The 24,528-nt window shown below is 35.1% G+C and overlaps 6 protein-coding genes and 1 pseudogene across 8 annotated transcripts; 4 read left to right on the plus strand and 3 right to left on the minus strand.

Moving 5' to 3' along the window:
* On the plus strand, positions 891-6,165 carry LOC18600857. Its single transcript, XM_018119978.1, has 9 exons — positions 891-1,168; positions 2,606-2,699; positions 2,929-3,005; positions 3,575-3,684; positions 3,858-3,940; positions 4,577-4,630; positions 5,216-5,369; positions 5,541-5,554; positions 5,899-6,165. Exons 1-9 carry the CDS (start codon positions 1,051-1,053, stop codon positions 5,999-6,001), a joined length of 807 nt encoding a protein of 268 aa, XP_017975467.1. The 5' UTR covers positions 891-1,050; the 3' UTR covers positions 6,002-6,165.
* On the minus strand, positions 6,575-8,911 carry LOC18600858 (GDSL esterase/lipase At5g14450). Its single transcript, XM_007031566.2, has 5 exons — positions 8,507-8,911; positions 8,171-8,380; positions 7,903-8,075; positions 7,422-7,695; positions 6,575-7,140 (listed from the first exon to the last, which is right to left on the minus strand). Exons 1-5 carry the CDS (start codon positions 8,751-8,753, stop codon positions 6,893-6,895), a joined length of 1,152 nt encoding a protein of 383 aa, XP_007031628.2. The 5' UTR covers positions 8,754-8,911; the 3' UTR covers positions 6,575-6,892.
* LOC18600859 (GDSL esterase/lipase At5g14450) lies at positions 9,693-11,452 on the minus strand. The gene is made up of 5 exons (XM_007031567.2): positions 11,072-11,452; positions 10,768-10,974; positions 10,504-10,676; positions 10,124-10,397; positions 9,693-10,027 (listed from the first exon to the last, which is right to left on the minus strand). The coding sequence occupies exons 1-5, from the start codon at positions 11,349-11,351 to the stop codon at positions 9,774-9,776; spliced, it is 1,188 nt and encodes a 395-aa protein (XP_007031629.2). The 5' UTR covers positions 11,352-11,452; the 3' UTR covers positions 9,693-9,773.
* LOC18600860 (GDSL esterase/lipase At5g14450) lies at positions 12,509-14,283 on the minus strand. Its single transcript, XM_007031568.2, has 5 exons — positions 14,043-14,283; positions 13,727-13,936; positions 13,458-13,630; positions 13,106-13,373; positions 12,509-13,013 (listed from the first exon to the last, which is right to left on the minus strand). Exons 1-5 carry the CDS (start codon positions 14,281-14,283, stop codon positions 12,757-12,759), a joined length of 1,149 nt encoding a protein of 382 aa, XP_007031630.2. The 3' UTR covers positions 12,509-12,756.
* LOC18600861 (transcription initiation factor TFIID subunit 13) lies at positions 15,577-17,695 on the plus strand. 3 transcript variants are annotated; one of them, XM_007031569.2, is made up of 6 exons: positions 15,577-15,745; positions 15,860-16,024; positions 16,152-16,189; positions 16,907-16,966; positions 17,060-17,134; positions 17,374-17,695. In XM_007031569.2, exons 2-6 carry the CDS (start codon positions 15,922-15,924, stop codon positions 17,482-17,484), a joined length of 387 nt encoding a protein of 128 aa, XP_007031631.2. In that variant the 5' UTR covers positions 15,577-15,745; positions 15,860-15,921; the 3' UTR covers positions 17,485-17,695. The 3 variants fall into 3 exon arrangements, with proteins under 3 accessions (XP_007031631.2, XP_017974278.1, XP_017974277.1); XM_018118789.1 differs by having other exon boundaries at positions 15,869-16,024; XM_018118788.1 differs by having other exon boundaries at positions 15,655-15,753.
* On the plus strand, positions 19,625-22,096 carry LOC18600862 (surfeit locus protein 2). Its single transcript, XM_007031571.2, has 5 exons — positions 19,625-19,951; positions 20,615-20,712; positions 20,794-21,069; positions 21,715-21,763; positions 21,878-22,096. The coding sequence occupies exons 1-5, from the start codon at positions 19,704-19,706 to the stop codon at positions 21,954-21,956; spliced, it is 750 nt and encodes a 249-aa protein (XP_007031633.2). The 5' UTR covers positions 19,625-19,703; the 3' UTR covers positions 21,957-22,096.
* Positions 22,784-24,507, plus strand: LOC18600863 (annotated as a pseudogene).

The raw sequence follows: 24,528 nt of genomic DNA on the forward strand, positions 1-24,528 counted from the left end.
TAATAGTCTTTATCTGTCGTGGGAAACAAAAAGATATCCATAATATCAAAAATTTTAACTGAAATTTACTCATGATTAAATGATTAATGCATGATCTTGGATTAAAAAAAAAAAGAAATTCAAATAACATAATACTTGAAAAAATCTTTAAACTATTCAAAAAAATTCTAATAAATCTTTATTTTTTTATTCTATTCAATTAACCCTTATGACTATCGATTGACTAATTATTATTTATCAAAATGCCAATTATCATTTTATTTTCACATAACATTGATATGACGTTAGCGTGATATGAACGTGGAGAATGAAAAATAAAACATGAATATGTTATCATTCACTATGACATGTCAATACGTCACATCATTATCAGATTATATTAAATAACGATTAACATTATTAACTATTAAGTATAAAATTTGCACTCGAATATTTACTAATTGATTGATACATGATTCTCTGTTTAGAGAGCAATAAAAAGAAATCGAGTTCTAAATCCCTGTGAGCCCAACAGATTCAATTAAATGATGATTAAGTAAGTCAATGGATATCTAATTGGGCCGACCCATTTCTTTCCAATTTTCATTTGGGCCATAGAAATTTTACCATTTTATGGTCCAAACTTAAACTCCAAGTGAGCCCACAGAAACAAAAGGAAAGAGTGGCATTGAATCTCACAAGGGGAAAATAAAAAGGAATTCTTCAAAGGAAAAAAATCTTTCCACGTGTCATTAACTAAGACAAACCCAAAAAAAAACAAAAACAGAGCAATAACTCATAAAACAAAATTATCCATCGATTTTCATTTATTTTATTTTATTTATTATTAAAGGTTTGATATTTTCTTTCTCTCAGATGAAAAACAAAATTTTATTTTTCTGTTATACTTATTAAGTATTAAATTTTCAATTCAAACTTTATTTAAAAAAAGAAAAAAAAATGAAAACTTTTGATCAAACTAAGGATTGATTGAAGTGAAAAATCTAGCTGGAAGTAATCTGGTGAAAAGGACAACATTGTATTGCCGACGAGGATAGGGAACAGGGAACGATGTCGTCGCCGGACATTGCTTTAATCTTGGAAAACTCGAGGGAGCTCGATCGGTTAAGGAAAGAGCAAGAAGACGTGCTTGTCGAAATCAACAAGCTTCACAAGAAGCTTCAAGCTAGTAAATCTCTCAACCTTTTTTGATTTTTTGCTCTTTAGCTTCCAAATTTATGATCTGGGTTGATTTATATGGTCCCTGAGATTAATGGGTTTCTTTTGGATTACCAAAATATGTTTTTTTTTTCTAAAAAATGTTTTCTTGGGTTTTTTTTAAATTTTTTTTTAGGTGGGTTTTGTTTAAAAGAGCGTAAATTTTGTTGATGAAGAATTTTATTGGACAAGGAAGTAATATTTTGTTATACATTATTGCTTATTGTTTTAATTTGTGAAGCTTTTTAATTTCTAGAAGAAAAGAAAAGTATAGTAATTTGATCAAAGAGGAAAGGTATAGATTTTCTGGGTGGTTTGAGTATTGACTTACTTTAAAACTTTGCTACATTTATGTTTGGGAAAGAAGTTAAGTTCAGCTAAGTGGAGTTTAGATAAGTGAGGTTAAAAGCTAGTATCTTTTTCACGTAGTTTTGGTGTAAAGGTTTTGCCGTTAGGATCACAAAATATGCTATTTAGCTGAAATGGCTGCTTATGGGGCCTTATTTTCATGGAGAAGGAAATTTTGTGGGTCTGGCACAGAATGCATTGATGCCTCATTGTATGCTTGGAATCCATATTGGTGGTGGTGAATTTTGCATGTAAAATAGTGTTCAATGCTTCTTGTTTAATTACCTTTAACTGGTGAGCTTCACAATATCCATTTAGTTACTTTAGTTCAGAATTTCAGTATTATCATATCATAACCTTGCTCCTGATATCTATTTTCCAAAATGTTTTGATTGATTTAATCGAGAATGTTTGCAGAAAAGATGTCAGAATGGACAATAACTGCATGAAATTGGAAGAAGAGGGAAAGCAAAAAATATTTTTTCCAATTCAATAGGGTTAAGTTTGATTAGCAGTTTCTTGGATGTGCATGCAGTCAACAACCAGGGTTATAGAAGTAGTAGCATAGAAGGAATTTTTAGATTCATATACTCATTATCATGCAAAAACTATTCATTTAGAAACTACCCGATGCATTATAAGATCACATAACCTGGTGGAATTTGTGGCTTGGTTATATAATTTCAATATCAGAGGCTTTTTGTGCATCCTAGATCTCATTTATTTGCTCCAACCTACCATTATAAAGAGTTTTGGACTTGAACCAATGGCTTTGTAGAATTATTGGTTCTTCTTCTATGATAATACTGCTGGACAATGCCTTGAAGATTGACAGGTTCAAACAATAGTTATCCAATCAATTTTTGGATTATTGTCTAGCATCAAGTGATTTACTACACTTTTAATGGATAGAAAATTTGCTGAAACTCTAGGATACAGATGATTAATCTTTAAGATTTCAGAATAGTTTTTCTTTCTTCTGTTACTTTATTTGGCCTTGTTCTTTATTAACTGTTACTGATAGTTTATACTAATCTTGGACTTCTGTATATCAATGCAGCTCCTGAGGTAGTTGAGAAACCTGGTGATTCTTCGTTATCAAGGCTAAGAACTTTATATATTCAGGCTAAAGATCTTTCAGAGAGAGAAGTATCGTATGTTCATTATCTCTGTTGAAGTCTTCTACCATTTTCTTTACCCTTTTATCTCTCTCTCTTCCCATTTTTTCCATTATGGTGATGAATATGGGGCTTGTGCAAATGTGGCCACTTTTTCATTATAAATATTTGGGGCTAGTGGATTAAAGAAGTTTTTGGTTTCGGTTCTGTAGGCCTTTTATTATTCTCAGTATTGTATTAACCCATTGTGTTGGCATTGATGCAGTATTTCCAACTTGTTACTAAGTCAACTTGATTCTTTCCTGCCATCTGGACCTCCAGGACAACAAAGAAGAAAGATGGGTTTGTGCTACCAACTATATGTATATGAGATATTTCAGTTGCTTTAACGTCTATATTCAGTTCTCCTTTTCATGACAATATTTAGGAATACTTGACTCTTGAATTCTTATAAAGCAATAAGTTAAGGTCATTTCTTGGCTAGCTTGGCACTTGACTTATCATCGAACTGTGGAAATGTTAGCTGTAAATCAAAGTGGATGTTAATAGATAAGGCTGTAACTTTTGCTATTAGATTTTCTCCGTCTTATCCTGTTGCCCTTTCCCTTTTTAAACGTGCAAATTGAGAGTAGTTTAATGAAACATGGAATTGTTTGGCTAATGACATAGGAGTTGTTGAGTTGATATGACCATGGTTCCAAATTATATCATGATAGTTAAAATCAGATCAACACTTAGTAATTAGTTGAAATTATTAAGTGTTTATGTGCTTTCTATTCTTCCAAAGCCAGAGCATTGGATATATGACATATTCCAAAACAGAAGACTCATTTCCTTAATGTGGATTTTAGATACTAGTATGAAGAGTATCTGACTTCCTATTAATGTAGCTGACACTAAACAAATTGCAGATGGTAGTGAGCAGAAAAGGAAAAGAATGAAGTCTGATTCAGATATCTCTCGCCTTTCTCCTTCTATGCGGAGTCATATCGAGGCTTGTGTTAGTCTAAAAGATGAACAGGTAAGCTTGTAAACCAAATAGGCATGCATCTCCATCGCAATCGATTATTGATATTTGTTCATAGACCTAATTTACTGCATTTGTTTTCAACTCTTATTTTTATGCTACATAACAAAGTGTACTGTTCCATATGCTTTCAAACTAAGGAGACTGAAATGTGCTGTTGTACTCAGGTAGCTGCAAGAGTCACCTCAGATGCTGAGAAGGATGAGTGGTTTGTTGTGAAAGTGATAAATTTTGATGAGAAAACGAAAGAGTAAGTATGGTTCCTGTAGGACATTTCATTTTGGCTTGTTAACTATTAAAGAAAGTTTGACATTTGCCTGGTCACACACCTGATAAATATTGCTCAGCTCCAGCACAACTTGGATTTCAATTTAGCAAGAATTGCAAAAGCAATTATGACTTTGACTATTTTCTCTATCTCTCTTGCAGTGTTAACCTTGAAATAGAGTAAATTTAGCCGTGTGAGAATGTAAGGATATGGTTCAGTACCTAAACTTTTGTCTGTTCATGTGTGTGAAAGTGTAGGTCTGTTTGTACCATGTGCCTGCATGGACTTATTTTGTAGGCATGTGTGTTTAGATGTACACAGAAACATGCATTGAAGTTTGTTCCAGCTTGATTAATCAAGCAAACAAGTCATGGCTAAAGACTTTAGCTTCATGGAATAAATAAGCCAGCCATAGCTTAGCACCTTTTGTTTGAGGTGATTGTAAGCAGCTTGGTTTCTTTTCACCCTTTGGCTGGTGTTACTATTACACAATAAATGGTCTAGAAAAGACTCAAGTGTTTTTACTTAATTGTTTGATGGAGAAACAGAGTTAAAGTGTTTGTACCTCCATTCAGAATCTTCTGGGTTCTTGTTTATAAGTTTCATGTCCATTTGCAGATTTGAAGTACTTGATGAGGAGCCAGGTGATGATGAAGAGGGCAGTGGCCAAAGGTAAGCTTTTACACTTTGGTGCTTTGTAAATTCAGTTTCATTGAAGTAATTGTTCTATGCTATACTTGTTCATGCACATTATCGACTGGCATGGGGGCAGGCTATCATCTTTTGATAGATTGAGGCTGTAATTTGAGATCAATAAATTATTTACTTCTACAGTACTAGATTAGGTGGCTTTGTTCTTCCTTTTTTTTTTTAACAAAAAGAAAAGAAATTGGTGGCTCAATTATTTGTAATGGCAGCATGCTTTAACTGTAATTTCAAGAATCCTTGAAAAGTACAAATATATTAAGGGCTCAAATTCTTTTCTGCAATCATCTTATAGAATTATTGTGCCTTGGTAATTGCTGGTTAAACTTTTACTCTTTTCAATTCTTTAAGTAACTGAAATTATTCTTGAGGCTACTGTTGGTAACTTTTATGTTTCTTGACAGTGGCTTATCTGGAGAAGATGAGTCTTCTTCATCCAAATAGTTCTTAAAAATACTTCTTAGAACTCAACTTTCTCTTTCTGATTGATTGATGGGGTACTGTGAAATTAGTCCATCTGGAAGATGATGATTTTTGTTATTGCAACTTCAGGAAGTACAAGCTGCCTGTGTCTTGCATTATACCTTTCCCCAAGCGGAATGATCCTTCCAGTACTCAAGAATTCCCTGCTGGAAGACATGTTTTGGCTGTTTATCCAGGAACAACTGCACTTTATAAGGCAACTGTCATTAGTACTCCTCGAAAGGTGACTGTTCCAGTCATCCACTGTCATCAGTGCACAGCATATAATTTTGGATCATTTTACTGTTCCGTAGATTTGCTAAACTATTATTGTTATTTGCTGACATGTTGAACTGACTGGTAATTTTCTTGTGCATGTCTGTGGGGGGCTGTCAACCATTCTGTATCTTTCCAGAGGAAATCAGATGAGTAAGTGTCATCCTTCATTCTGGTTCTAGGATAGCAGATTTTGGGAAAAAAATGGAAACAAAACAATTGTGCTGATGATTTGATGTTTAACTTTTTTTTTACTTGTTCTTATAGAATTTAATTGCGGAGAATCTCATGAAAACTCATTTCTCACCACAATCTACAAAACAGAAAACATATCAGATAAATAGGTCATATGTAATTTATGTGACAAAATTTCCTATAAACAAACAACTAAAAATTACAGAGCATAAACTTTTTCTTTTGGACGCTCTGCTGTGTATTGTTATTGTCATGGTTTTGTGTCATATACTGATATGTGTGAGCTCTTTTTGCTTCTTTAGGTATTTACTGGAATTCGATGATGATGAGGAAGACGGAGCCTTGCCTCAAAGGACGGTACCGTTTCACAAGGTGGTTCCCTTGCCAGAAGGACATCGCCAGTGAGATTGGTGTATAAATGTGTATAAGTTAGAGCTGGATTTTAGACACGTGAATCTGAACCCTAATTTCTACGAGCCCTGTGTATTCTCTTAGTAATGGAACATTGACACACTGATAACCCTTTTCGTTAATTCCAAGTTCTATGGTGCTTCTTTGTTACTAGTAAACGATAGCCATTCTTTTCTCTTCCCCTCATCAAAGTACTGCAACTTCACCCAGTCCCATCCTGGGAGCTTACCGCTTAAAGAAACTTATGAATTTAACCAAGCACCAGCTTAATGCCATCGGCATCATAAGAAAAGAAACAGCAGCTTCAACCCAAGGCATAAAATCTCCAATCTCATAACCCAAGACATATAAGACCTTTGAGTGAAGAGAAAGAGGTGAAAATTTTTCTTAGTAGATGATAGTTTGTAAGCAGATATTGTTGTCTACTTATTCATTCTTTCTAGCTTTCTCTGACCATCTGATGAGACGCTTTTCTACATAAGAGTAGTTTTGCAGCATCTGTAAACCTTAATTAGGCTTCAACTTTAAAACAGAAAAAAGAAAAGAAGAAACAAGCTAACAGGGATCTGAAGAGCCAATTTTCATCACATAATTCCAAGGATAATGATATCAGCTTTTCAAGGAGAAGTTTGTACAGGACATTTCCAAAAAAACTTGGTAAAGTCATGATTAATGAAGTGCTGCTTTGCAATTGATGACATTCCAGATATGCTCAATATACTGTTTTAGACCCAATACTATTAGACCTTCTCCAGTTTTCGAGATCAGTTGTATTTAGCCGATCCAGAAAACATCAAACCTGTTGCTCTAGTCATTATTAACTCATGTTTTGAAATCGATTTTTCACAATTGCAAATCAACACAGATTTATGTGATCACATATAGTTACTGCTTATGGCATGCTTGAGTGATTGGAATTGGTGGGTCTGCTAATGAACCATTGAGTGTATGATCAGCAACAAATTGATTTGCAGCCTGAGAGTAGTGAACTCCATCCCAGCTTATAAAAACTGAAGGGTTTTTGCAAGAACCACCATATACTTCAGTGTTGTTGATGGTTGCCTTGTTCCCACACCACACATGGTCGTAATTGACATGATATCCACAGCACACCTTTAACGGATCTGCCAATCCTGTAAACAGAAGCATAAACAGATAACTATGTGCTATAATTCAAACAAGACTCACCATCTTGGTAGTGGTCATTGCAATAACCATTAAAGTATGTACATTGAAGAAAGATAGCCTCACTTTGCATTTTGTATATTTCAACTCAGGGAAGTTGCCTTGCATTGCATTTATAATATAAATAGCAATGGAGACAAAGGCACCCATCATTGCCTGCTGGCTGCTGAAAATCCGATAGTGAATTTTGACAAAACTGTAAATGAGATTAGGTAATGATGATGATTACCTAGGTTCTTTGCATTGCTAATCATTGAATACTTAGCAGTATAGACATCCACATGAGTAATTGAAGCTTCTGGGAGCTCTGTTCTTAGCTTGATGATTCTGTCCTTAAGCTGCCTATTGAATTCCATAGCCATGTCATTTTGACCCTTGACACAACCATATTGGTCAAGATATCCGGGCTCAGGATTACGTAGGTAGAATGAGTTAACTGGCAAGCAACCGATTGGACCCGTGTTGTGTATCCAGAAGGTTCTCCCTCCTTGCTGATACAGATGCTGATATTCATATAACATACTGATCAGCTACAATTTGATTCCATGTCATAAGCATATCAGACTAAAAAATTGTTAATCCTTGTCAAAGGTTCTAACAGACTGCTATGTCCCCATATTTGATGAGGCAAGCGTTACAAAAGAAAGTCATGTATTAGACTCCCAACATGTTAAACATAGAAAATATTAAACTAGAAGAATGCTACTTACTTGGACCGCTGATCCTAACTGGTTTATGATATCTGGCATTGCTGCACGAAGCTGATCAAAACTCATTTTCCTAAAACCGACAGAAAGATCATTTTGGCCGATGTCAAATGTGTAAAGCGCCTTTGCAAAGTCCTCAGGTCTGGGAAGTTTATCTTTTTCAGAAGGATCCTTAGCTAAGAACGGCAAAAAAATGGTAAACAGTGTCAATGAACAGTGTTAACTTCATGTGGACATTTTGTTCTGTCTATTAGGCAACTTTTAATCTAACCTTGATTGTACATTTCAATAGTCCTTGCTTTAAACTGGTCGAACTGCACAATCTGCATATCTAGAGCAAATGGACTTATGCCATACTCGAAAATGGTCTCATTCTGCCTCCTTATGGTTGATCCTCCTGTAGCAAAATTTGCCCCATGCCTGAAATTTGCTCCTAAGGAATTCAAGTATGCATGAAGATATGGCAATTGTACACGCTCAGCTGCAACAAGAGGAGAAACCAAACCTGTAATCAGTCCTTGCTCTTTGACAAGAGTAAGAGATGGACATAAGTTTCCTAGTTTAACCTAGTGTGATCAAGATATTGATAACTTGAAATGTTCCTTACCTATGAAGTCTATGATGAGGCGGCCATCAGAGTCTCTACCAGCTGGCTTGTGAAAAAAAGCCTCACCATATGGAGCTCGAATTGGTTCAAAAGCAGCTGATATGCCTCCAGTGTCTGAATTTGAGTCACCAAAGTTGTAAATTGCAGGGAATTCACATGGTGGTAAATTAGCACCACCCACACACAAAACCCAGGAAAAGAAAACCCCAGCTATTAACACTCTCCCGAACTCCATTTGCTCCCCCATTTAGCTGATTCTAGGAACTTGCCAGCTTTATATCATAAATAAAACCTAAGTATCTATAAAAGACCCACACCATCTACCATATTTAATGGCATCCAGCCAATATGTCCAACGCTGCATGCTAGATATTTTTTTTGCCCTTCTAGCTCCTATGTCAAGCCTGACTGATATATGTCAAAGATTGCAGAGGATTTACTTTGTCCAGAGTGCTGTACACCGTTTGATGGAGATTGATTGGTGGAGATGAAGTGTCTTAACTGAGAAGTGACTGTATCTTGTTTGATCGTAAGTGTCATGTTACATGTAAAGCTCCTTGTCGGTGTTACGCAAAGGGGACAAAAATGTAAAGCAGCTACACTTTTCTAGGCATCGGGTCTTGAGATGGATTTGGTTGTGCGCAATCAGTGGGATACATCATACATGTGCATATGCTACATTAACCCCACATTTCATTTTCATAGCATTAGCAAGATAAGCTACAAATCAGTAACCAAATCCCAAAATCATACATGTATTACTTCTATAAAAGATCTTCTAGTAATTCTAAAAGTAGATATTCTTAAAGATGTTTTTAATTTACTCCATTGTTGGACTTTCAAGAGCTTCTTCATCAAACAAATTATTTTACTTTGACCGGTAGTTTGAAAGTGTGGTTTTGTAGGAGATTTGAACTCCCAAATTTTCATTTAGCTAGCAGATATTACTTTTGGTATATATTTAGGCAAAAGGGCAATTGGCCACAAAAAACAAATCATACTGATTATGAGACCTTGCTGTTGAATTGTTTCATAGCTGTTAGTCAATTTGACATGGAATTTTTTTTTTCTCTTCTAATTTTTCCTGAGTGATTAAATTAATACAAGCAAAGAAAGTGGAGGAAAACTGGCCATGAAGTTTATTTTTATCGAGAAAAAAATTATATAACCACAGTTATTCCACAATATCATAGTATTGTCATTACTTTGTCTCTTTTGCTAGTACCATGATTACGATGCATAGAGATGTGGCCAGCAGATCATGGTTTCATGAAGTTCTGTAACAAGCATGGGTGATGGGAATAGGGGGATCTGACAGTGAACCATTGATTAAACGATTAGCAATCCAACGATTGGCTGCCTCGGTGTAGTGCACACCATCCCAGCTGATATATAAGGAAGGGTCTTTACATGCAGCTCCAAATATTTGAGTACCATTTGGTAGAGGTAATATTCCCCCACATCCCACGTCAATTCCATTCTTATGATACCCACAACAAATCTTTTGTGCATCAACAAATCCTACAAAAAGGAAGAAAGAAAGAAAGAACCAGATTATGATAGAATGTAAGGGAATAGGTTTATGGTAGCTCAGTTTTTGTTTTTACCAGTGATTACCTTGCTGTTTTGAATTGCTGATAAGTCCGTATTTTGCAGCAAAGATATCCACATATGTTATTGCAGCTTGTGGGAGCTCTGCCCTGAGCTTGATCACTCTATTCTTGAGCTGCCTGTTGAACTCTTTTGCGATGTCATTTTGGCTTTTGACACAGCCATGCTTGTCAAGAAAGCCTGGAGGAGGATTCTTGATGCCGAGCAAGGTTGATGGCAAGCAACCACTAGGACCTGTGTTATGTATCCAAAATGTCCTTGCCCCTCGTGTATACAGATGCTGTTAAAGTAGTAATTGAATCCAGGTTGGTCATCTGGCAACACATTGAAGAAGGATTGCTACTTTTCCGATCCCAGTTAACCTTAAAAAAGAGAATGCAATTTACCTCGACTGCTATTGCCAGTTGGCTAATTATGTCTGGAATTGATGCTAGAATTTGTGCGTCGCCAACCGTCCGCAGTCCATAAGCAATGTCATTTTGCCCAATATCAAATACATAAAGAGCCTCTGGGAAGTCCTTAGGTCTTGGAAGATGGCTTCTACAAGAATATCTTTTATCTGCAAACTAAAGACAGTTCTTAGTTTCCTTAGTCTAGGAGGATTTTACTTGGAAGAGAAGTACTGGTTTGTCAAGAGTTTTGATGGTAACCTTTGTAGAGATCAGTAGTGCGTGCCTTGAATTGGTCATACTGAAAAACCTGAACATTAAGAGCAAATGGACTTAGTCCACTTTCAGCTATGGTTTTGTTTTGTGGAACAATGGTTGATCCTCCAGAAGCAAAATTGGCACCCTGCCTGAAGTTTGATCCTATTGAATCCAGAAATGCACTCAAGAATGGTAATCCAAGGCGTTCAGCTGCATACAGAAAAGTAGTGCTTATGAACCTTGAAAGACCATAATCTCAAATCCATGTTAGATAAAGAGGGAGAGCATGTTTTCATTTTTTTGTTACCAATGAAATCTATCATCAGGCGCCCATCACAAACTCTTCCAGCTGGCTTACGGAAGAAAGTTTCACCATTGGGCCATTGCCTTGGGAAAATCGCTGCTGATATAGCCCCAGTATCTGAATTGGAATCACCAAAGTTGTAAATTGCTTTGAAATTGCAAGGTGGTAAGTCCTTCACCTTGGCAGCTGCTCCCACACTCAGAAGCAATGAAACCAAGATCCCAGAAAAGATGACTCTTGCAAACTCCATTGCAGCAACAATGCTACTCACAAATTGGAACATCCACTTACCTTACTATATAGGCACCCAGAGAGCCTTGGCTTTCCATATCAGAAGAAGAAGCACATGCTTATGGGAATCAATGAACTCAGATGCTTTGACTTTCTTAATTCTATGATCCATCTTATCTTTTAAGCAATTTTGACTCCATTACACTTGGTATAAAAGTCATCTCCACCCAATATTTTATCCCACAAGTTGCCAAAGACCAATCTGTTATATGCTTCATATATATATTATTACTTTGCTGATTGAGTGGTTTTGCTTTTGGAATTATTTGCTGCTGGACTTGGGAAGAATTTGGTTTTTGTGCATCTTATTTTTTACTGTGTGGTCGATACTTTGTATCTATATATGTGATGTCTTGATATCAACATTTTGAAAGTATGATCTATTTTTAACAAATGTTGTATTGTTTTGCGATATTTAATATATCTATTTGGTTCAATAAAAAAATAATTGTTTTGATCAATATTATCGTCTCGTTTTAATTAATTAATGTTTCCACATTCTTGATAAGCAATTGTTTCACTGTCAAGTTAATTAAATTATTGAAGGTGTTTACGTAAAGAAACAGTGAGATATATATATATATTAGGCAATGGCGAACACCTTAGATACAGATGAATTATTGACTCCTAAAAGCCAAAAGACTTTAAAATTCCTATATTGCATAGACCACATGCAGCTTATGTGAATAAAAAACATTATAATAAATTTGTTTTGACATGTTATGGCCATGTAAGTTGTCAGTCTGAGAGACCTAGTTGCCAAGTGGGAAAAGGGTCAAACATACATATAATGATCTCCAGAACTGCAGCAAGTTAGCTTTGAAGGAAAGAGGAGGCAAACCTTATCAAAGCTGACTCCCCTTTTGCATGAAACATTGAAGCTTAATCAACAATCTGATGAATGTGAAGCAGTATGCGTACTACATATGCTTACAAATCTTGCAAGACATTGACTTCCTTTAGAAATGTAGATATGAAGAATACTTTTCCCTATATTTTATCATAATTACTAACCTTTGTTCACTTCAGAATGTGATAATGAGCTTGACCCAATCTTTATTATGTGCTACGGGGATAAGATTAAGGGCCAAATTTAAAATCTTTTCATATTGCTATGGTAATGGCATTCCCTCTAATTAAATTCCCAAGAATGTTGCTTACATTTCTCGTACCAAACGGACCCTTAAAGTTCACCAAAAGAAAAGTTCCAGTACAAAAGAAATAATTGTCCTACGACTAACGAGAATTGAAAAATAAACCTTTGTTCTTCTCTTATGTTTTCCTCCTATAAATTATTGCCATCAGCAGGGTTGCATAGAGATGGAGAAGTTGCTATCTGAAAATCAGTGACCTCTCAAGTCAATTTCCATGCATGATCAGTACATCTGTCAAAGTAATTACTCTAGACTGGGCTTATGGCATGCATGTGTGATTGGCAGAGGCGGATCACTGAATGAACCATTGATTATGTGATTAGCAATCCAATGATTGGCAGCCTCGGTGTAGTGGACACCATCCCAGCTGATATACTTGGAAGGATCTTCACAAGAACCGGCGTAGATTTCAGTACCATTTAGTTGCATTTTGTTGCCGCAATACACATGAATGTCATCTTCATGAAATCCACAGCAAATCTCTGCTGCATCAACAAATCCTACCAAGCAAAAGAAAAGAAACACATAAGCCATTGCTTTTGTTTATTGTCACTTAACAACATAACCTGGATGATATTCTTCATATAATTACCTTGCTGTTTTGCCTTGCCGATGAGTTCATATTTTGCAGCATACATATCCACATATGTTAAGGCAGCATCTGGTAGCTCAGTCCTAAGTTTGATCACTCTAACCTTAAGCTGCCTATTAAACTCTATAGCAAAGTCATTTTGAGATTTGAGACAGCCCTGCTTGTCAAGTTCATTAGGCTTAAGATGATAGTGTAGAGTCACAGGCAAGCAACCGATTGGGCCTGTATTATGTATCCAAAATGTCCTTGCCCCTTGATCATAGAGATTCTGTTGATTAGGGACAATGATTTTGGTTAGAGTTCTAATTTCTTTTTAATCCAGAAAACCTGTATAGAATCAATTCAAACTTACCTGGACTGCCTTAGTTAGCTGCTCAACTATGTCTGGCATTGATGCATGAAATTCTGAGTCATTCTTCAACCTGAAACCAGCAGCCATGTCATTTTGACCAATGTCAATGACATAAAGAGCCTGGGAGAAGTCCTGAGGTCTAGGGAGATGTTTTCTGTAGTAATTTTTCTTGGCTGCAAACGATAAACAAAAAAGATATAATTTCCTGAGTCTAGCGGAATAAACTTTTTGAGAAGGTAACTGATACTAGGTGATTTTTCCAGGATAACCTTGGTTGTAGAGATAGCTGGTTCGAGCCTTGAACTGATTATATTGTATAAACTGGATGTTAAGTGAGAACGGGCTTACTCCATTTAAAGACATGGATTCATTTTGTGGCCTGATGGTTGATCCGCCAATGGCGAAATTAGCACCATGCCGATAGCTTGTTCCAATGGAATCCAGGTATGGACTCAAGTGAGGCAATCCAAGATGCTCAGCTGCATAAAACAAACCCCGAGATATAAGTCATATGAACAAAGTAAAGGGCATAACGTTTTGCTTGTTGTAGAATGCAGAGAGAGCAGATGAACAATGGTTTGTTACCAATGAAATCTATTATCAGACGCCCGTCGCTGCCCCTTCCAGCCGGCCTACCGAAGAAAGTCTCTCCAGAGGGAGGCCCTGCAGGGTAGAATGCAGCTGATCCACCACCAGTATCAGAATTAGAGTCACCAAAGTTATAAACTGATCTAAAGTTGCAGGGTGGGAAGTCCTTCCCCTCCACACTTTGCACACTCAAAACAGCCAGAATCAAAACAACCACACTAGCTTTAACCATCTCCATTTCACCACCAACAAGCCTGACAACGGCTTAGTACTCAGAATGTAGACAAAAAGGCAAATCTCATAAACAATCAAATCAATGGCTTATTGTAAAAGTCATTTGTTGCTATTGTTTTTGAAATCACATGGTGCGAAGAAACAGCATTGTCACATGATGTTATTGCCAAACTCATGCCAGATAAGATAAACCTTGCAAATACTTAGTAGTCCTATTATAATATTCAAACTCTTGAATGCTTTAGCAAGAGATTAGTGTTAGGTGAGATTTTTTTTGGTGGGTAGATAGATGCTTCAATCCCTCAATTAAATAAAACATAAACAAACTTAACCCCCCTTTTTTGACATGAATCTCATTAAATCTCTATGAAGGAATTTAAAATTAATGTGATGATAACTACCCAAAGTAAATATTGACTAAATCTTCAACACCACATTATTTTTTATTTATGGACTTTTAGCGTTACATCATTTGTTAATTTAATGATTATCCATTTGAAATCATAATTTTAAAATATTGGTATAATTTTTAAATAAGTCCCTAAATTATTTCAAAAATTCAAAAAAGTCTTTATTGTTTTATTATGTTCAATCAAGTCTTTATACTTTTATTTGGATCAAATAAATTTTTATGAGTAATGATTGATTAATTATCATTAATCAAAATACCATTTGTTATTTTATATCTACATGACATTGATGATGTTGATGTGGATGGTAAAAAATACCACATGATCATATTATCTTGTCAAATTAGTATGTTATGTTATCATCAATTATAATATGTTAATATACCACATTATTATCCATTATGATATTTTAACATACCATGCTAACATCACATCACATTGAAAGATAAATGACATTTTAATTAAATTAATCATTAATTATAAAAATTTATTTAGTTCAAAATAAAAAAATAAAAATTTTGATTCAATGTAATAAAAATATAAATGTTTATTTAATTTTTTTTCAAATAATTTAAAAACTCGTTTAGATATTATACCAAATATAAAATATAAATTGATTTAGATTAAATTTATTTATCAAGATCACTACGATAAAATCAATCACAATCATGAACTACGCAGGATTCATTAGAATATGATGACAAGTTTATAATTATAAATGATGGGTCCGACATAATCTTATGGTAGAATATTTCCATGATTGTCAGTGAATGTTTAAACAATGAAGAGATGTCTTACACTTGCACGGTTTAACAATGAAAAGAAACTTTATCCTATGTTACACCGTATCAAACACAACACAAGGAAAGGAAACGATATGGGTGCCATGTCCAAATCCAAATGCCGACATTAGTCAAAGAGTCACAAATGTAAGCCGAGACTGCAGCCCAGCCCATTAAGCAATCACCATCGATCTCTTGAATTTCCTCTTCTGTCTCTGTTTCCCTTTGAATCTGTTCTTCCTCTGTATTTTTCCTTGAGGCAATCAGGGACCAGGTGAAGCAGTTGGGGTTTTATTTATTTATTTAATTTACTTTTTTACGTATTGAATTTTTCTTTCTTTTCTTTTTCTTTGATGGGTTCTCTGATAAGGATTTTATTCATCTTTAGTAAACGCAGAACTTGCTTGAATTTGTTTAATCCCAGTAGTTGAGAGACCTTTTGGGTAGAAGATGAGTAACCAATCAACAGGAACCTCTTCAAAATCGAAAGTTGGGTCTTCACAGCCCTCAGAAACTTCATTCAAGCGTAAAAGAGGAGTTTTTCAGAAAGATTGTAAGCTAACTTTCTTCCTTTATGTACTTCCATTTCTATGAGTTTTCCTGCCAGTTTCGTTTTGGTTTTTTTTTTTTTTCAATTCATTTATATATTTACATTGCTTTTACTCTGTTTGTTGTTACAGTGCAGCATATGATGTATGGTTTTGGAGATGATCCCAATGTAAGTACCCTTCACAAACTCTTGAATGGTTAAAGTTGGTTTTTTTGTTTTTGATGAGCTATGATTATTTTAATTTTTGTTTATATTCCTTGCAAGTTGTTTCTTTTATCCACATCTTTCGTGCATTGTGGCTTTAATCCTTTAGATCCTTTCATTGAATGTGATTTCAGCATACGGAGCCTCAGTGGGTTCGAATTACTTCCCATGTTATTGTCTATGAAAATGTAGTTTTTATACTATAAATCATGATAAGTTTGTCGTCTTGAGTTGGCAATTGTTTTGAGAAAGCTGGAAGCCTGGAAGTCTCACAAATTTGCAATTTTGCAATGCCTTAAAAATGTGGATACAATTAAGTTACCTGTTGTTTATTTATCTATAGAGCTACTTAACTAATATAAGGCTGATTCAAATGAGTTGGCGCTGTTGGTTATCATTCGTTTCATAGATCTTTTAAAATATTCAGATGCAATCTAGCAGAAGGATTTCTCTAATTAATTGATTTTGATTGCCATGAGTCATTCTCTATTCCATTTAGCAATGGAAACATATGCCTGCATCAAGCTCCAAACAGTCGTGCATGCTTCATTGGGAGAAAGGTTTATTAGTTCTCACCTTTGCCTGTTTTTGTGTGCTAGAATAACAGAATTTATGCATTGCGCTTGCATAATTTGCTGGAAATATGTTCATAATAATGAGTTCTATTTGTTGCTTTTTCAGCCACTTCCAGAGACTGTTTCGCTTGTGGAGGACATTGTTGTGGAATATGTAACAGATCTGGTAAGTTTCTTTGATTTGGTGATTTCTGTCATCGGTTTAGTAAGATGCCATGGCATTGTAGGTAACATTTCCGTTTCTGCCTCTATTCTGTAGGCACATAAAGCCCAAGATATTGGATCAAAGAGGGGAAAGCTATCAGTTGAGGATTTTCTTTACCTAATTCGCAAGGTACCTTTCATTGTGTTTTTATGCAGCACATTTGCTCCTGTGTTCTGGAACTTGGAATTTCACAATGTATTTTGCCTCTTCTACGGAAATACATTTCCATAAATTGTTTTAACAATTATTTGAGATTATAATCAAAGCGTGGTTTTAATGTTTTATGGTGGAGAGATGGCGTGCAATGTTTGATTGTTTTTTCTTTAATTCTTTGAAGAGTAACCCCTGTAATTGCTTTGATCCCACAGGATTTGCCCAAACTAAATCGTTCTACAGAATTGCTATCCATGCAAGAGGAGCTGAAACAAGCAAGGAAGGCATTCGAGGTTGATGAAGAGAAACTGGGAACAACAGAGTAACCCCCTTCCCCTCTCCCCTCTCCCCTCTCTCTGGCTTTCTCACCTTTGTCATCTCAGTCAAGACTAGTGTATTAAGCAGTCTGAGAAATGCTTATAATAGTATTGTTAGAAGTTAGAACAAAACGAAACTAGCTGTAAATCTCAAGTATTATGAGTGTTCAAGATGCAAATGCTTTCTTTCTGCGATGAAAGTAAAATGTAGTTCCTCTTACTGCCATTCTTGAGTATTTTTCAGTTTTGCTACTTCTTGATTGAGGAGCAGAACAAATGTAAGCAAATCTTCTTATGAAGGGGAGACATATCAAGACCGATCCTAGTCAGTCACATCCTGGGTACTGCAACTATATAATATTGTAAGGGTTTATGTTTGATGCAATGTCAGTCTGTGGAAATTTACATACTATCACTTAATTATAGACTGTCCCTTCATTAATATACCATGATAAAAATTTAAAATTTTTTTAAAATTATGAATATTTAGCTTTAAGGGTTCTCAATTTCTAATTTAATTTATTAAGGGGATGATAATATCTAATTCACTTATAATGTATAAAAACCAAAGATGTGTATCAAATATAATTGGTATAATATTTTAAAAAATCTTTGAACAATTGAAGAAAATTCAAATAAGTTTTTGTTCTTCTATTGCATTCAATTAAGTTTTAGTATTTTTATTTTGGGTTAAGTCGGCTTTTATAATTAATGATTGACTAATTTCTATTAATAAAAATATTACTTGTCATTTTATATTCATGTGATACTGGTGTGGCATTAATATAGTGTTGACATATAAGGTGAAAGTACCACATAATTATGTTATCATGCTTAATCACCATATCACATTATCATTAATTATGACATATCAGCATATCGCGTCAAGTCACATGTAAGCATACCACATCAATATCACGTAGTATAAAATGATAAATGATATTTTTGATTAAAAATAATTAATTAACTATTAATTATAAAAACTTATTTAGTTCAAAATAAAAGTTTAGAAGCTGGATTGAACACAATAAAAGAATATGTGTTTATTTGAATTTACCTAAGTAATTTAAGAATTTTTTAAAGTAGTATACCAATATTAGAGATGTAAACGGGTTGGATGCTCACTATTTTTTAGGTATCCAACCACGAAACAATTTAACTATCAAAATATTAATATTATCCAAAATAAAATCCTAATAGTAAAGCATTATTTGATAATTATCCAAATTTGTTAAATACTTGATTATACAAGGTAAATTTTTTGTATTTGGATACCCATTTAATAACACAAAGTTAAAACCCGAAAAAAAAAATTATCTTAATTCATACGTGCATAATTTACTAACAATTAAAATTAAAACCACAAAAAGTTTTATATCCTTTCGAAACCCCTAGCCTTGGTCCACATATGAAAATTTGTTTCTTGAAAATTTATGAAAACTTTACATTACATGCTTGGAAAAATTTTCTCTACTAGTAGTAAAATTTTACATATTTAAGTTTACACCATAATTCAATTGATATAAATTAATTTTATATTTATCAATTTACAAAAAATAAAAAGGTTAATTGAGGTGACAAAGTGTGTTAAAGCCTTAAAGGTAAGGAGGAAAAGTTCAAATTTCACTAAATTTAAAAATTATGTAACATTATATATAACCAATCAAAACCTATCCAAACTCGTGTGAAGTTTTAAAAGCCCCTAATTCATCATATAAAAATCTTAGCTTAATCCACTCTATGATCGAACATAAAAAATTCAAATCTTATGTTATCAACTTAAATACATGCAGGTATCGTATAACAATAATTCATTTATATTTCTAAATTTAATATTGTAAAATCAAATTTTTTATACGAAAGTAATATATCTTGCCTTCCAAGTGAGGTATGTCTCATTTGCCTAAGTAAAAGAAAGGGAAAAAGGTCTCGAAGTCCTTTGGCATCCATGGTTGAAGCCACGTTTCACAAAATAGAAAATTGAGGGTTAAATTGTAATATTGTAGGATGAAATTGCAACAAAATTGAAATTCAGAGTATCGATGTCAACAAAATAGAAGTTGGGACACCTCCCAATTCTCATGCAACCAACGACCCTCAGACATGACTCTTCCTTCTACGACGGCGTTTCAGTCGAATGAAAAACATAAAAGGGTGTCGTTTCAAGGAATCGACGACAACAACCCAAAATACAGGACGGAAGAAAGAAGAGAACAGCGGCAGCAGCAATGGAGGAGGCAAGTGAAGAAAAGAAAGGAAGCGGTAGAAGCAAAGAAGGGACCGATTTGTTGGGGCCTCCAACCTTTACGGAGCTCCCAAACGGCAGGCTCAAGTGCGTAGAGACAGGCCACGAGATGGTTGTTAAAGACAAGGATTCCTATGCTCAGAGCAAACGTTGTCGTTTAGGCCTCATCGACTTTGCTTTGTCTCACTCTAAGCCTCCTCTCAACCTGTTCAAACAAGACCCTCTTTCCCGGTAAAAGAAAAACCGAAGCTTTCTTCCTTTAATTAGATGAATTGCGTTTAAGCTTTTCTTTATAATAAAATAGAGAACCAATTTTTATTCTTTTTTGCCAAATGTTTGAACTATTTATTTAAGTTATATAAAGAAAAGGGTTATCAAAGATTGAAACTTTTAGCTAAAGGGAGTTATTCTATGAAGACCCAGAATTAAAAAAAGCATAAATTCATGTTTATGGTTAGAAATTGGAAGCATTTTCAATTTTTTTTAAGTAAAAAAACAATGGTTTTGGAAGAGATGAAATCTAACCTCTAGAAAGGTAGATATTTTAAATGGGACTTGGTTGATTGCCAATGCCAGTTTCTGTTTTGAGATTCCAATTTCCAAAAGTTCATAATATAGCCAAAATTGAGCATTCCATTAGGGTGAATTTCTACTATGTTTAGTCTTTCCTTTTTTTTTTCTTTTGATATTCCAAGGGGGAAGGGGAAATGCAGGAGCTGGGGCTAGAACCCCAGCCTTGTAGGAACCATCTAGGCCAAGCTCCGGGTTCACTTTCATGTGTTTCCTGCTAATATGTATTAGGGTGTTGTTATGTGTTTTTGATCATTTGTTTAGTTTCACTTTCACGTGTTTTCTGCGAATATGTTTCTAACTTCCTATTTGTTTGTTTTTCAGTTCAAAGTTGATTTGTAAGCTAACTGGTGATACTGTCAATAAGTCCGAGGAACATATTTGGAAGCATATCAATGGGAAGCGATTTCTCAACAAATTAGGTTAGTGTTGCTCTTGAGTTCAGTGGTTCATACATTAATTAGCATATGTTGTGATAATTCCTGGGGAATTCTTGTGAACAGAGCAAAAGGAAATGGAAAAGGAGTTAGCGAATGAAACCATGGCAGAGGAAGGTCAGCAGAAGCCAAAGCAAGAAAAAAAGAAGAAGAATAAGAAGAAGGAAAAAGCAGTTGAAGAAATTGTCTCGGAAGTTAGGGATTCTGCTGAAAATGAAAGTGATTCTGAAGAACTTGAGTTCTGGATGCCCCCAGTGGGTGATCGTTGGGACTTTGATGATGGAGGAGATCGATGGGGTTCTGGTTCAGAGTTGGAGGAAAGTGATGAAGAAAATGATACAGGTGCGCTCAGCCTCTGTAGTCAGCAGAGATACTTTTTATTTTTAAATAATCTAGGATCAAAATTTGCACTTTATAGTTTATGCTATATTTATGATGTCAATCTTTAGCATGAATGAGAATAGTGGACACTAAGGATGAGAATTTGTAGAATGAATTGTAGAATGAATTTGTTCATCATGTTCAATTTGTCAGCAGCTTGCTTCTCCAGCCACGTTTATAGCTATCAAACCCTAATATTAGACAGACTCTTTTGGTTGTTAATCTCTTTTACAAGAAGTAATATGGTCATTATAAACTATCAGATGATTGATCAGGGAATCTCACATTTAAATTATTGGATTTAATACTTCTTAGAGATGTTAAGAGGGTGTGCTAAGTTACTACTTTTATTAGCTTTCTCTGTAGATTGTTGAAATTGTTCAAACTTGTTCTGCTGCTAAATGTAAGTTTACAACAATTAAAAATTACGTAAGATTCTATTGGGACCATATTTTACAAGCACAATTCATTTCAGTGCAAAACTTGTTGGGTTTAAAAAATTGGTTGCTTTAAGTTGCCAGGAGCTGATTTAGAAATTTTTGTTGAGCTGTCTGATTTCATGTGATTGTGTCTGGTCCTCTTAATTTCATGTATTTCCTTCATCAGAGGTGGCAGTTGAAGATGGTGGAAAGGAGTCAGAAGAGCTTTCTACACGGTATAGTGCATCATTTTTTGTTTATGATCCTTCTATGTTTGTCATCTCTGAGGAGCTTTGCTTTTTCTTCTTCACATTAATGCATAGCTAATCTGTTCTTGCCCCTTGTTGCAGAACGAAGAGAATGTCCATAGAAATTGGACCCGGCAGCTTTGCCTCTAGGAAGAAGAAGAGTCGGAAAAACACAAGCTAACCCTTGCGCCTTCTGAAGCAGAGATTTTTTGGTCTGTAATTCATCAACAATTCTTTCAGTTCTGAATAGAACTTTGTAAGACCTCTGGATCAAATGGTTTTCTTTGTAGTAATTTAACTCGCTTATTTGTTTGTACTTGATTTCTGTCTCTACTTTGTGGATGCTTACCCTCTTCCGGTCTTCCCCATAATGTTCAAGAACTAGGAAGTTTAGAACATTAACGAATTCCGATATCAGAAATATTCAGAGCGATTGAGCAAAAGTTTAAGGGAAAAATCAATCTACTTATGCCTGCAAAGTATCAGAATTTGGGAATAGATTAGAAGTAGCAAGTATCAGAATGACTTGCTGCTATAAGATTTAGAAAGATGATGTTGGTTTCTCGAACGCCTTTAGTAAGAAGCAGAGGTATAGCCTCACTGCAGAATTTCCAAACCATCCATAGATTTAGAGCTTAAGCCTCCATCCTCTTAGGAGTAACAACCGTTAGGCCAATTAACTCATGTCTCCACAACAAGATTGAAATTTTTATATTGTGTAAGGTCCAATATGAAATGGAATGATAATTCATGTGCAATCCCACTTAATACACTAAATTCCATCAAAGGTTTAATTAGTTCAGCGATATGCTGACATCCTACCAAATCTCCTAGTTGCAAAGGAATCGTTATGCCTACCTGTGAAAGGAAACGGTCTGTCGCCATGAAAGCAAGATGGAAAAAACGAGAGCATCAATTAAGCCAAACAAATTCACTAAAAAAAAAGTATACACATTCCTCTGCCTTTTTCCTTCTTGATTCATTGAAAAGATTTGAAAATTAGTTTTGAATTGAAACAAGGAAAAGAAAAGAAACTGTCTGTTTTATGGAATAATCAGTTCTTTGTAAGATGAAAGTTCAAGACTTTGCGAAAGCAGTCCCATCCGACAAACTCCACAGGCCAAAACACGTAGAACCCACATCGAGAAACTGAGTGGCTTGGCAAGAAAAGGCCAGTTCGAGTGGGGTCCGAGTCGACTCAGGGCAAGTCAAGCAGAAGGAGATGGATAGCCGGGGTGACCGGGATCGAATTCCGCTGGCTCAGGTGGTTTCTGAGTTGGCAAAAGGATGGTTTCAAGACGCTGTGAAGGAGGCCAGGGCTGGTGATACCAATATGCAAGTCCTTGTTGGACAGATGTATTGCACTGGCTTTGGTGTTCCTAAAGATGTCCAAAAGGTAACCCTTTCTATTTTTCCACGCAAATTTTAGTTATGGAATCATTTTTTTTCTATGTTTGGTGTTATAGATGCTTGAAAAAGGGCTAATGTGATTCATTTTTGTAGCTTTTCATGTTGGTATGATTCTGTCCTGGTGTTCTTTGTTTTGTTGGGACTCTTGTTTGATTCATTTCCCTTTGTGGTGTGGTTACTTTATAGTCTTATGGATGCTTTGGAAAGGGCTCATTTGATTCGTTTTGGTTTATTTTCATGTTGGAATAATTTATCCTGTTTTCTGTATTTTTCTCGGGATTCTTTAGTTTTATGATGTGTGATTATCATCAGAGTCATTGCATGGTTTGCTCATTTTGCTTTTCATTTAACTGTTGAGAAGAGTGGGGATTTGGATCTTATATCTATTTCTCTTTTTTGGGTATTTCCACTGTCACTTAATGGAATATTCATTGAAATCTGAACTTTACAAGCCCACCATGTTGTTTATATCTCTTGCATTTCTCTCCAAAGAATTGGTGCTTGATGTTTCAGAGCTTATTCCTGTGTTGGTGGATGTTACCACTTACCAGGGAGGCCTCCATCCTTTTTTCAATTTCTAATTTGCTACTAGACTACTCTTCCTTGTTGCCAGTTATTGTTACTTTATTTCTTGGTTGTATCACGTATATATGATACCCTTTGTGAACTTGAGAATCCTGACTGTATTAGTTAAATCCTTTCTTCGGAAATTAGGGTTGTGCTTGAATTGGTAAAGCTTCAAGGAAGCGTTCTTCAGTTTGGAAAGTTAGTGATAAGCATCCAGGTACAGGGACTCTCTCTCTTAGAGTAGGGTCATTAACTGCTTTCAGAATTGATCTTTCTTGGGTTTCCTTCAGGTTATGATGCAAGTGACTCAGACTCTGAAGAATTGAAGCGTGATGCAAAATAAGGTCAAACTGGTATTGCTTTCAAAATTATCCATGAACATGCAAGTCGTTTCCAATCATTGGATAACTAACATTTTGTTAGTGTCTCTCTGTTTATGTTACTTAAAGAAAACAGATATTTTCCTCATTGATGGAATTATCAGACATGATTATGATAGTTATCTTGATTTTGATCCCTGTTATGGATCCTTTAATTACCCCATTTTTGTGCCTCACTCAATTATTTTTAGGTTACTTTTGAGATTTCTGACCACAGGTCTATCTCTTGTATTAGTGCACCTTGCCCTGTGGCCAGCCTTTTGATGTATAAAATTGGCCAGTGATCTTTGGTAATGACTAGTAAAGATCTTTCTGTTGATTGCTGTATCTGGGGAATTCTGTTGAGTGATTGTTTATATGCATCTTGCTTCCGCATTTGGAATTAGTAGTTTTCCC

This window comes from Theobroma cacao, chromosome 4 (assembly GCF_000208745.1).
Source record: "Theobroma cacao cultivar B97-61/B2 chromosome 4, Criollo_cocoa_genome_V2, whole genome shotgun sequence".
Classification (NCBI taxonomy): Eukaryota; Viridiplantae; Streptophyta; class Magnoliopsida; order Malvales; family Malvaceae; genus Theobroma; species Theobroma cacao.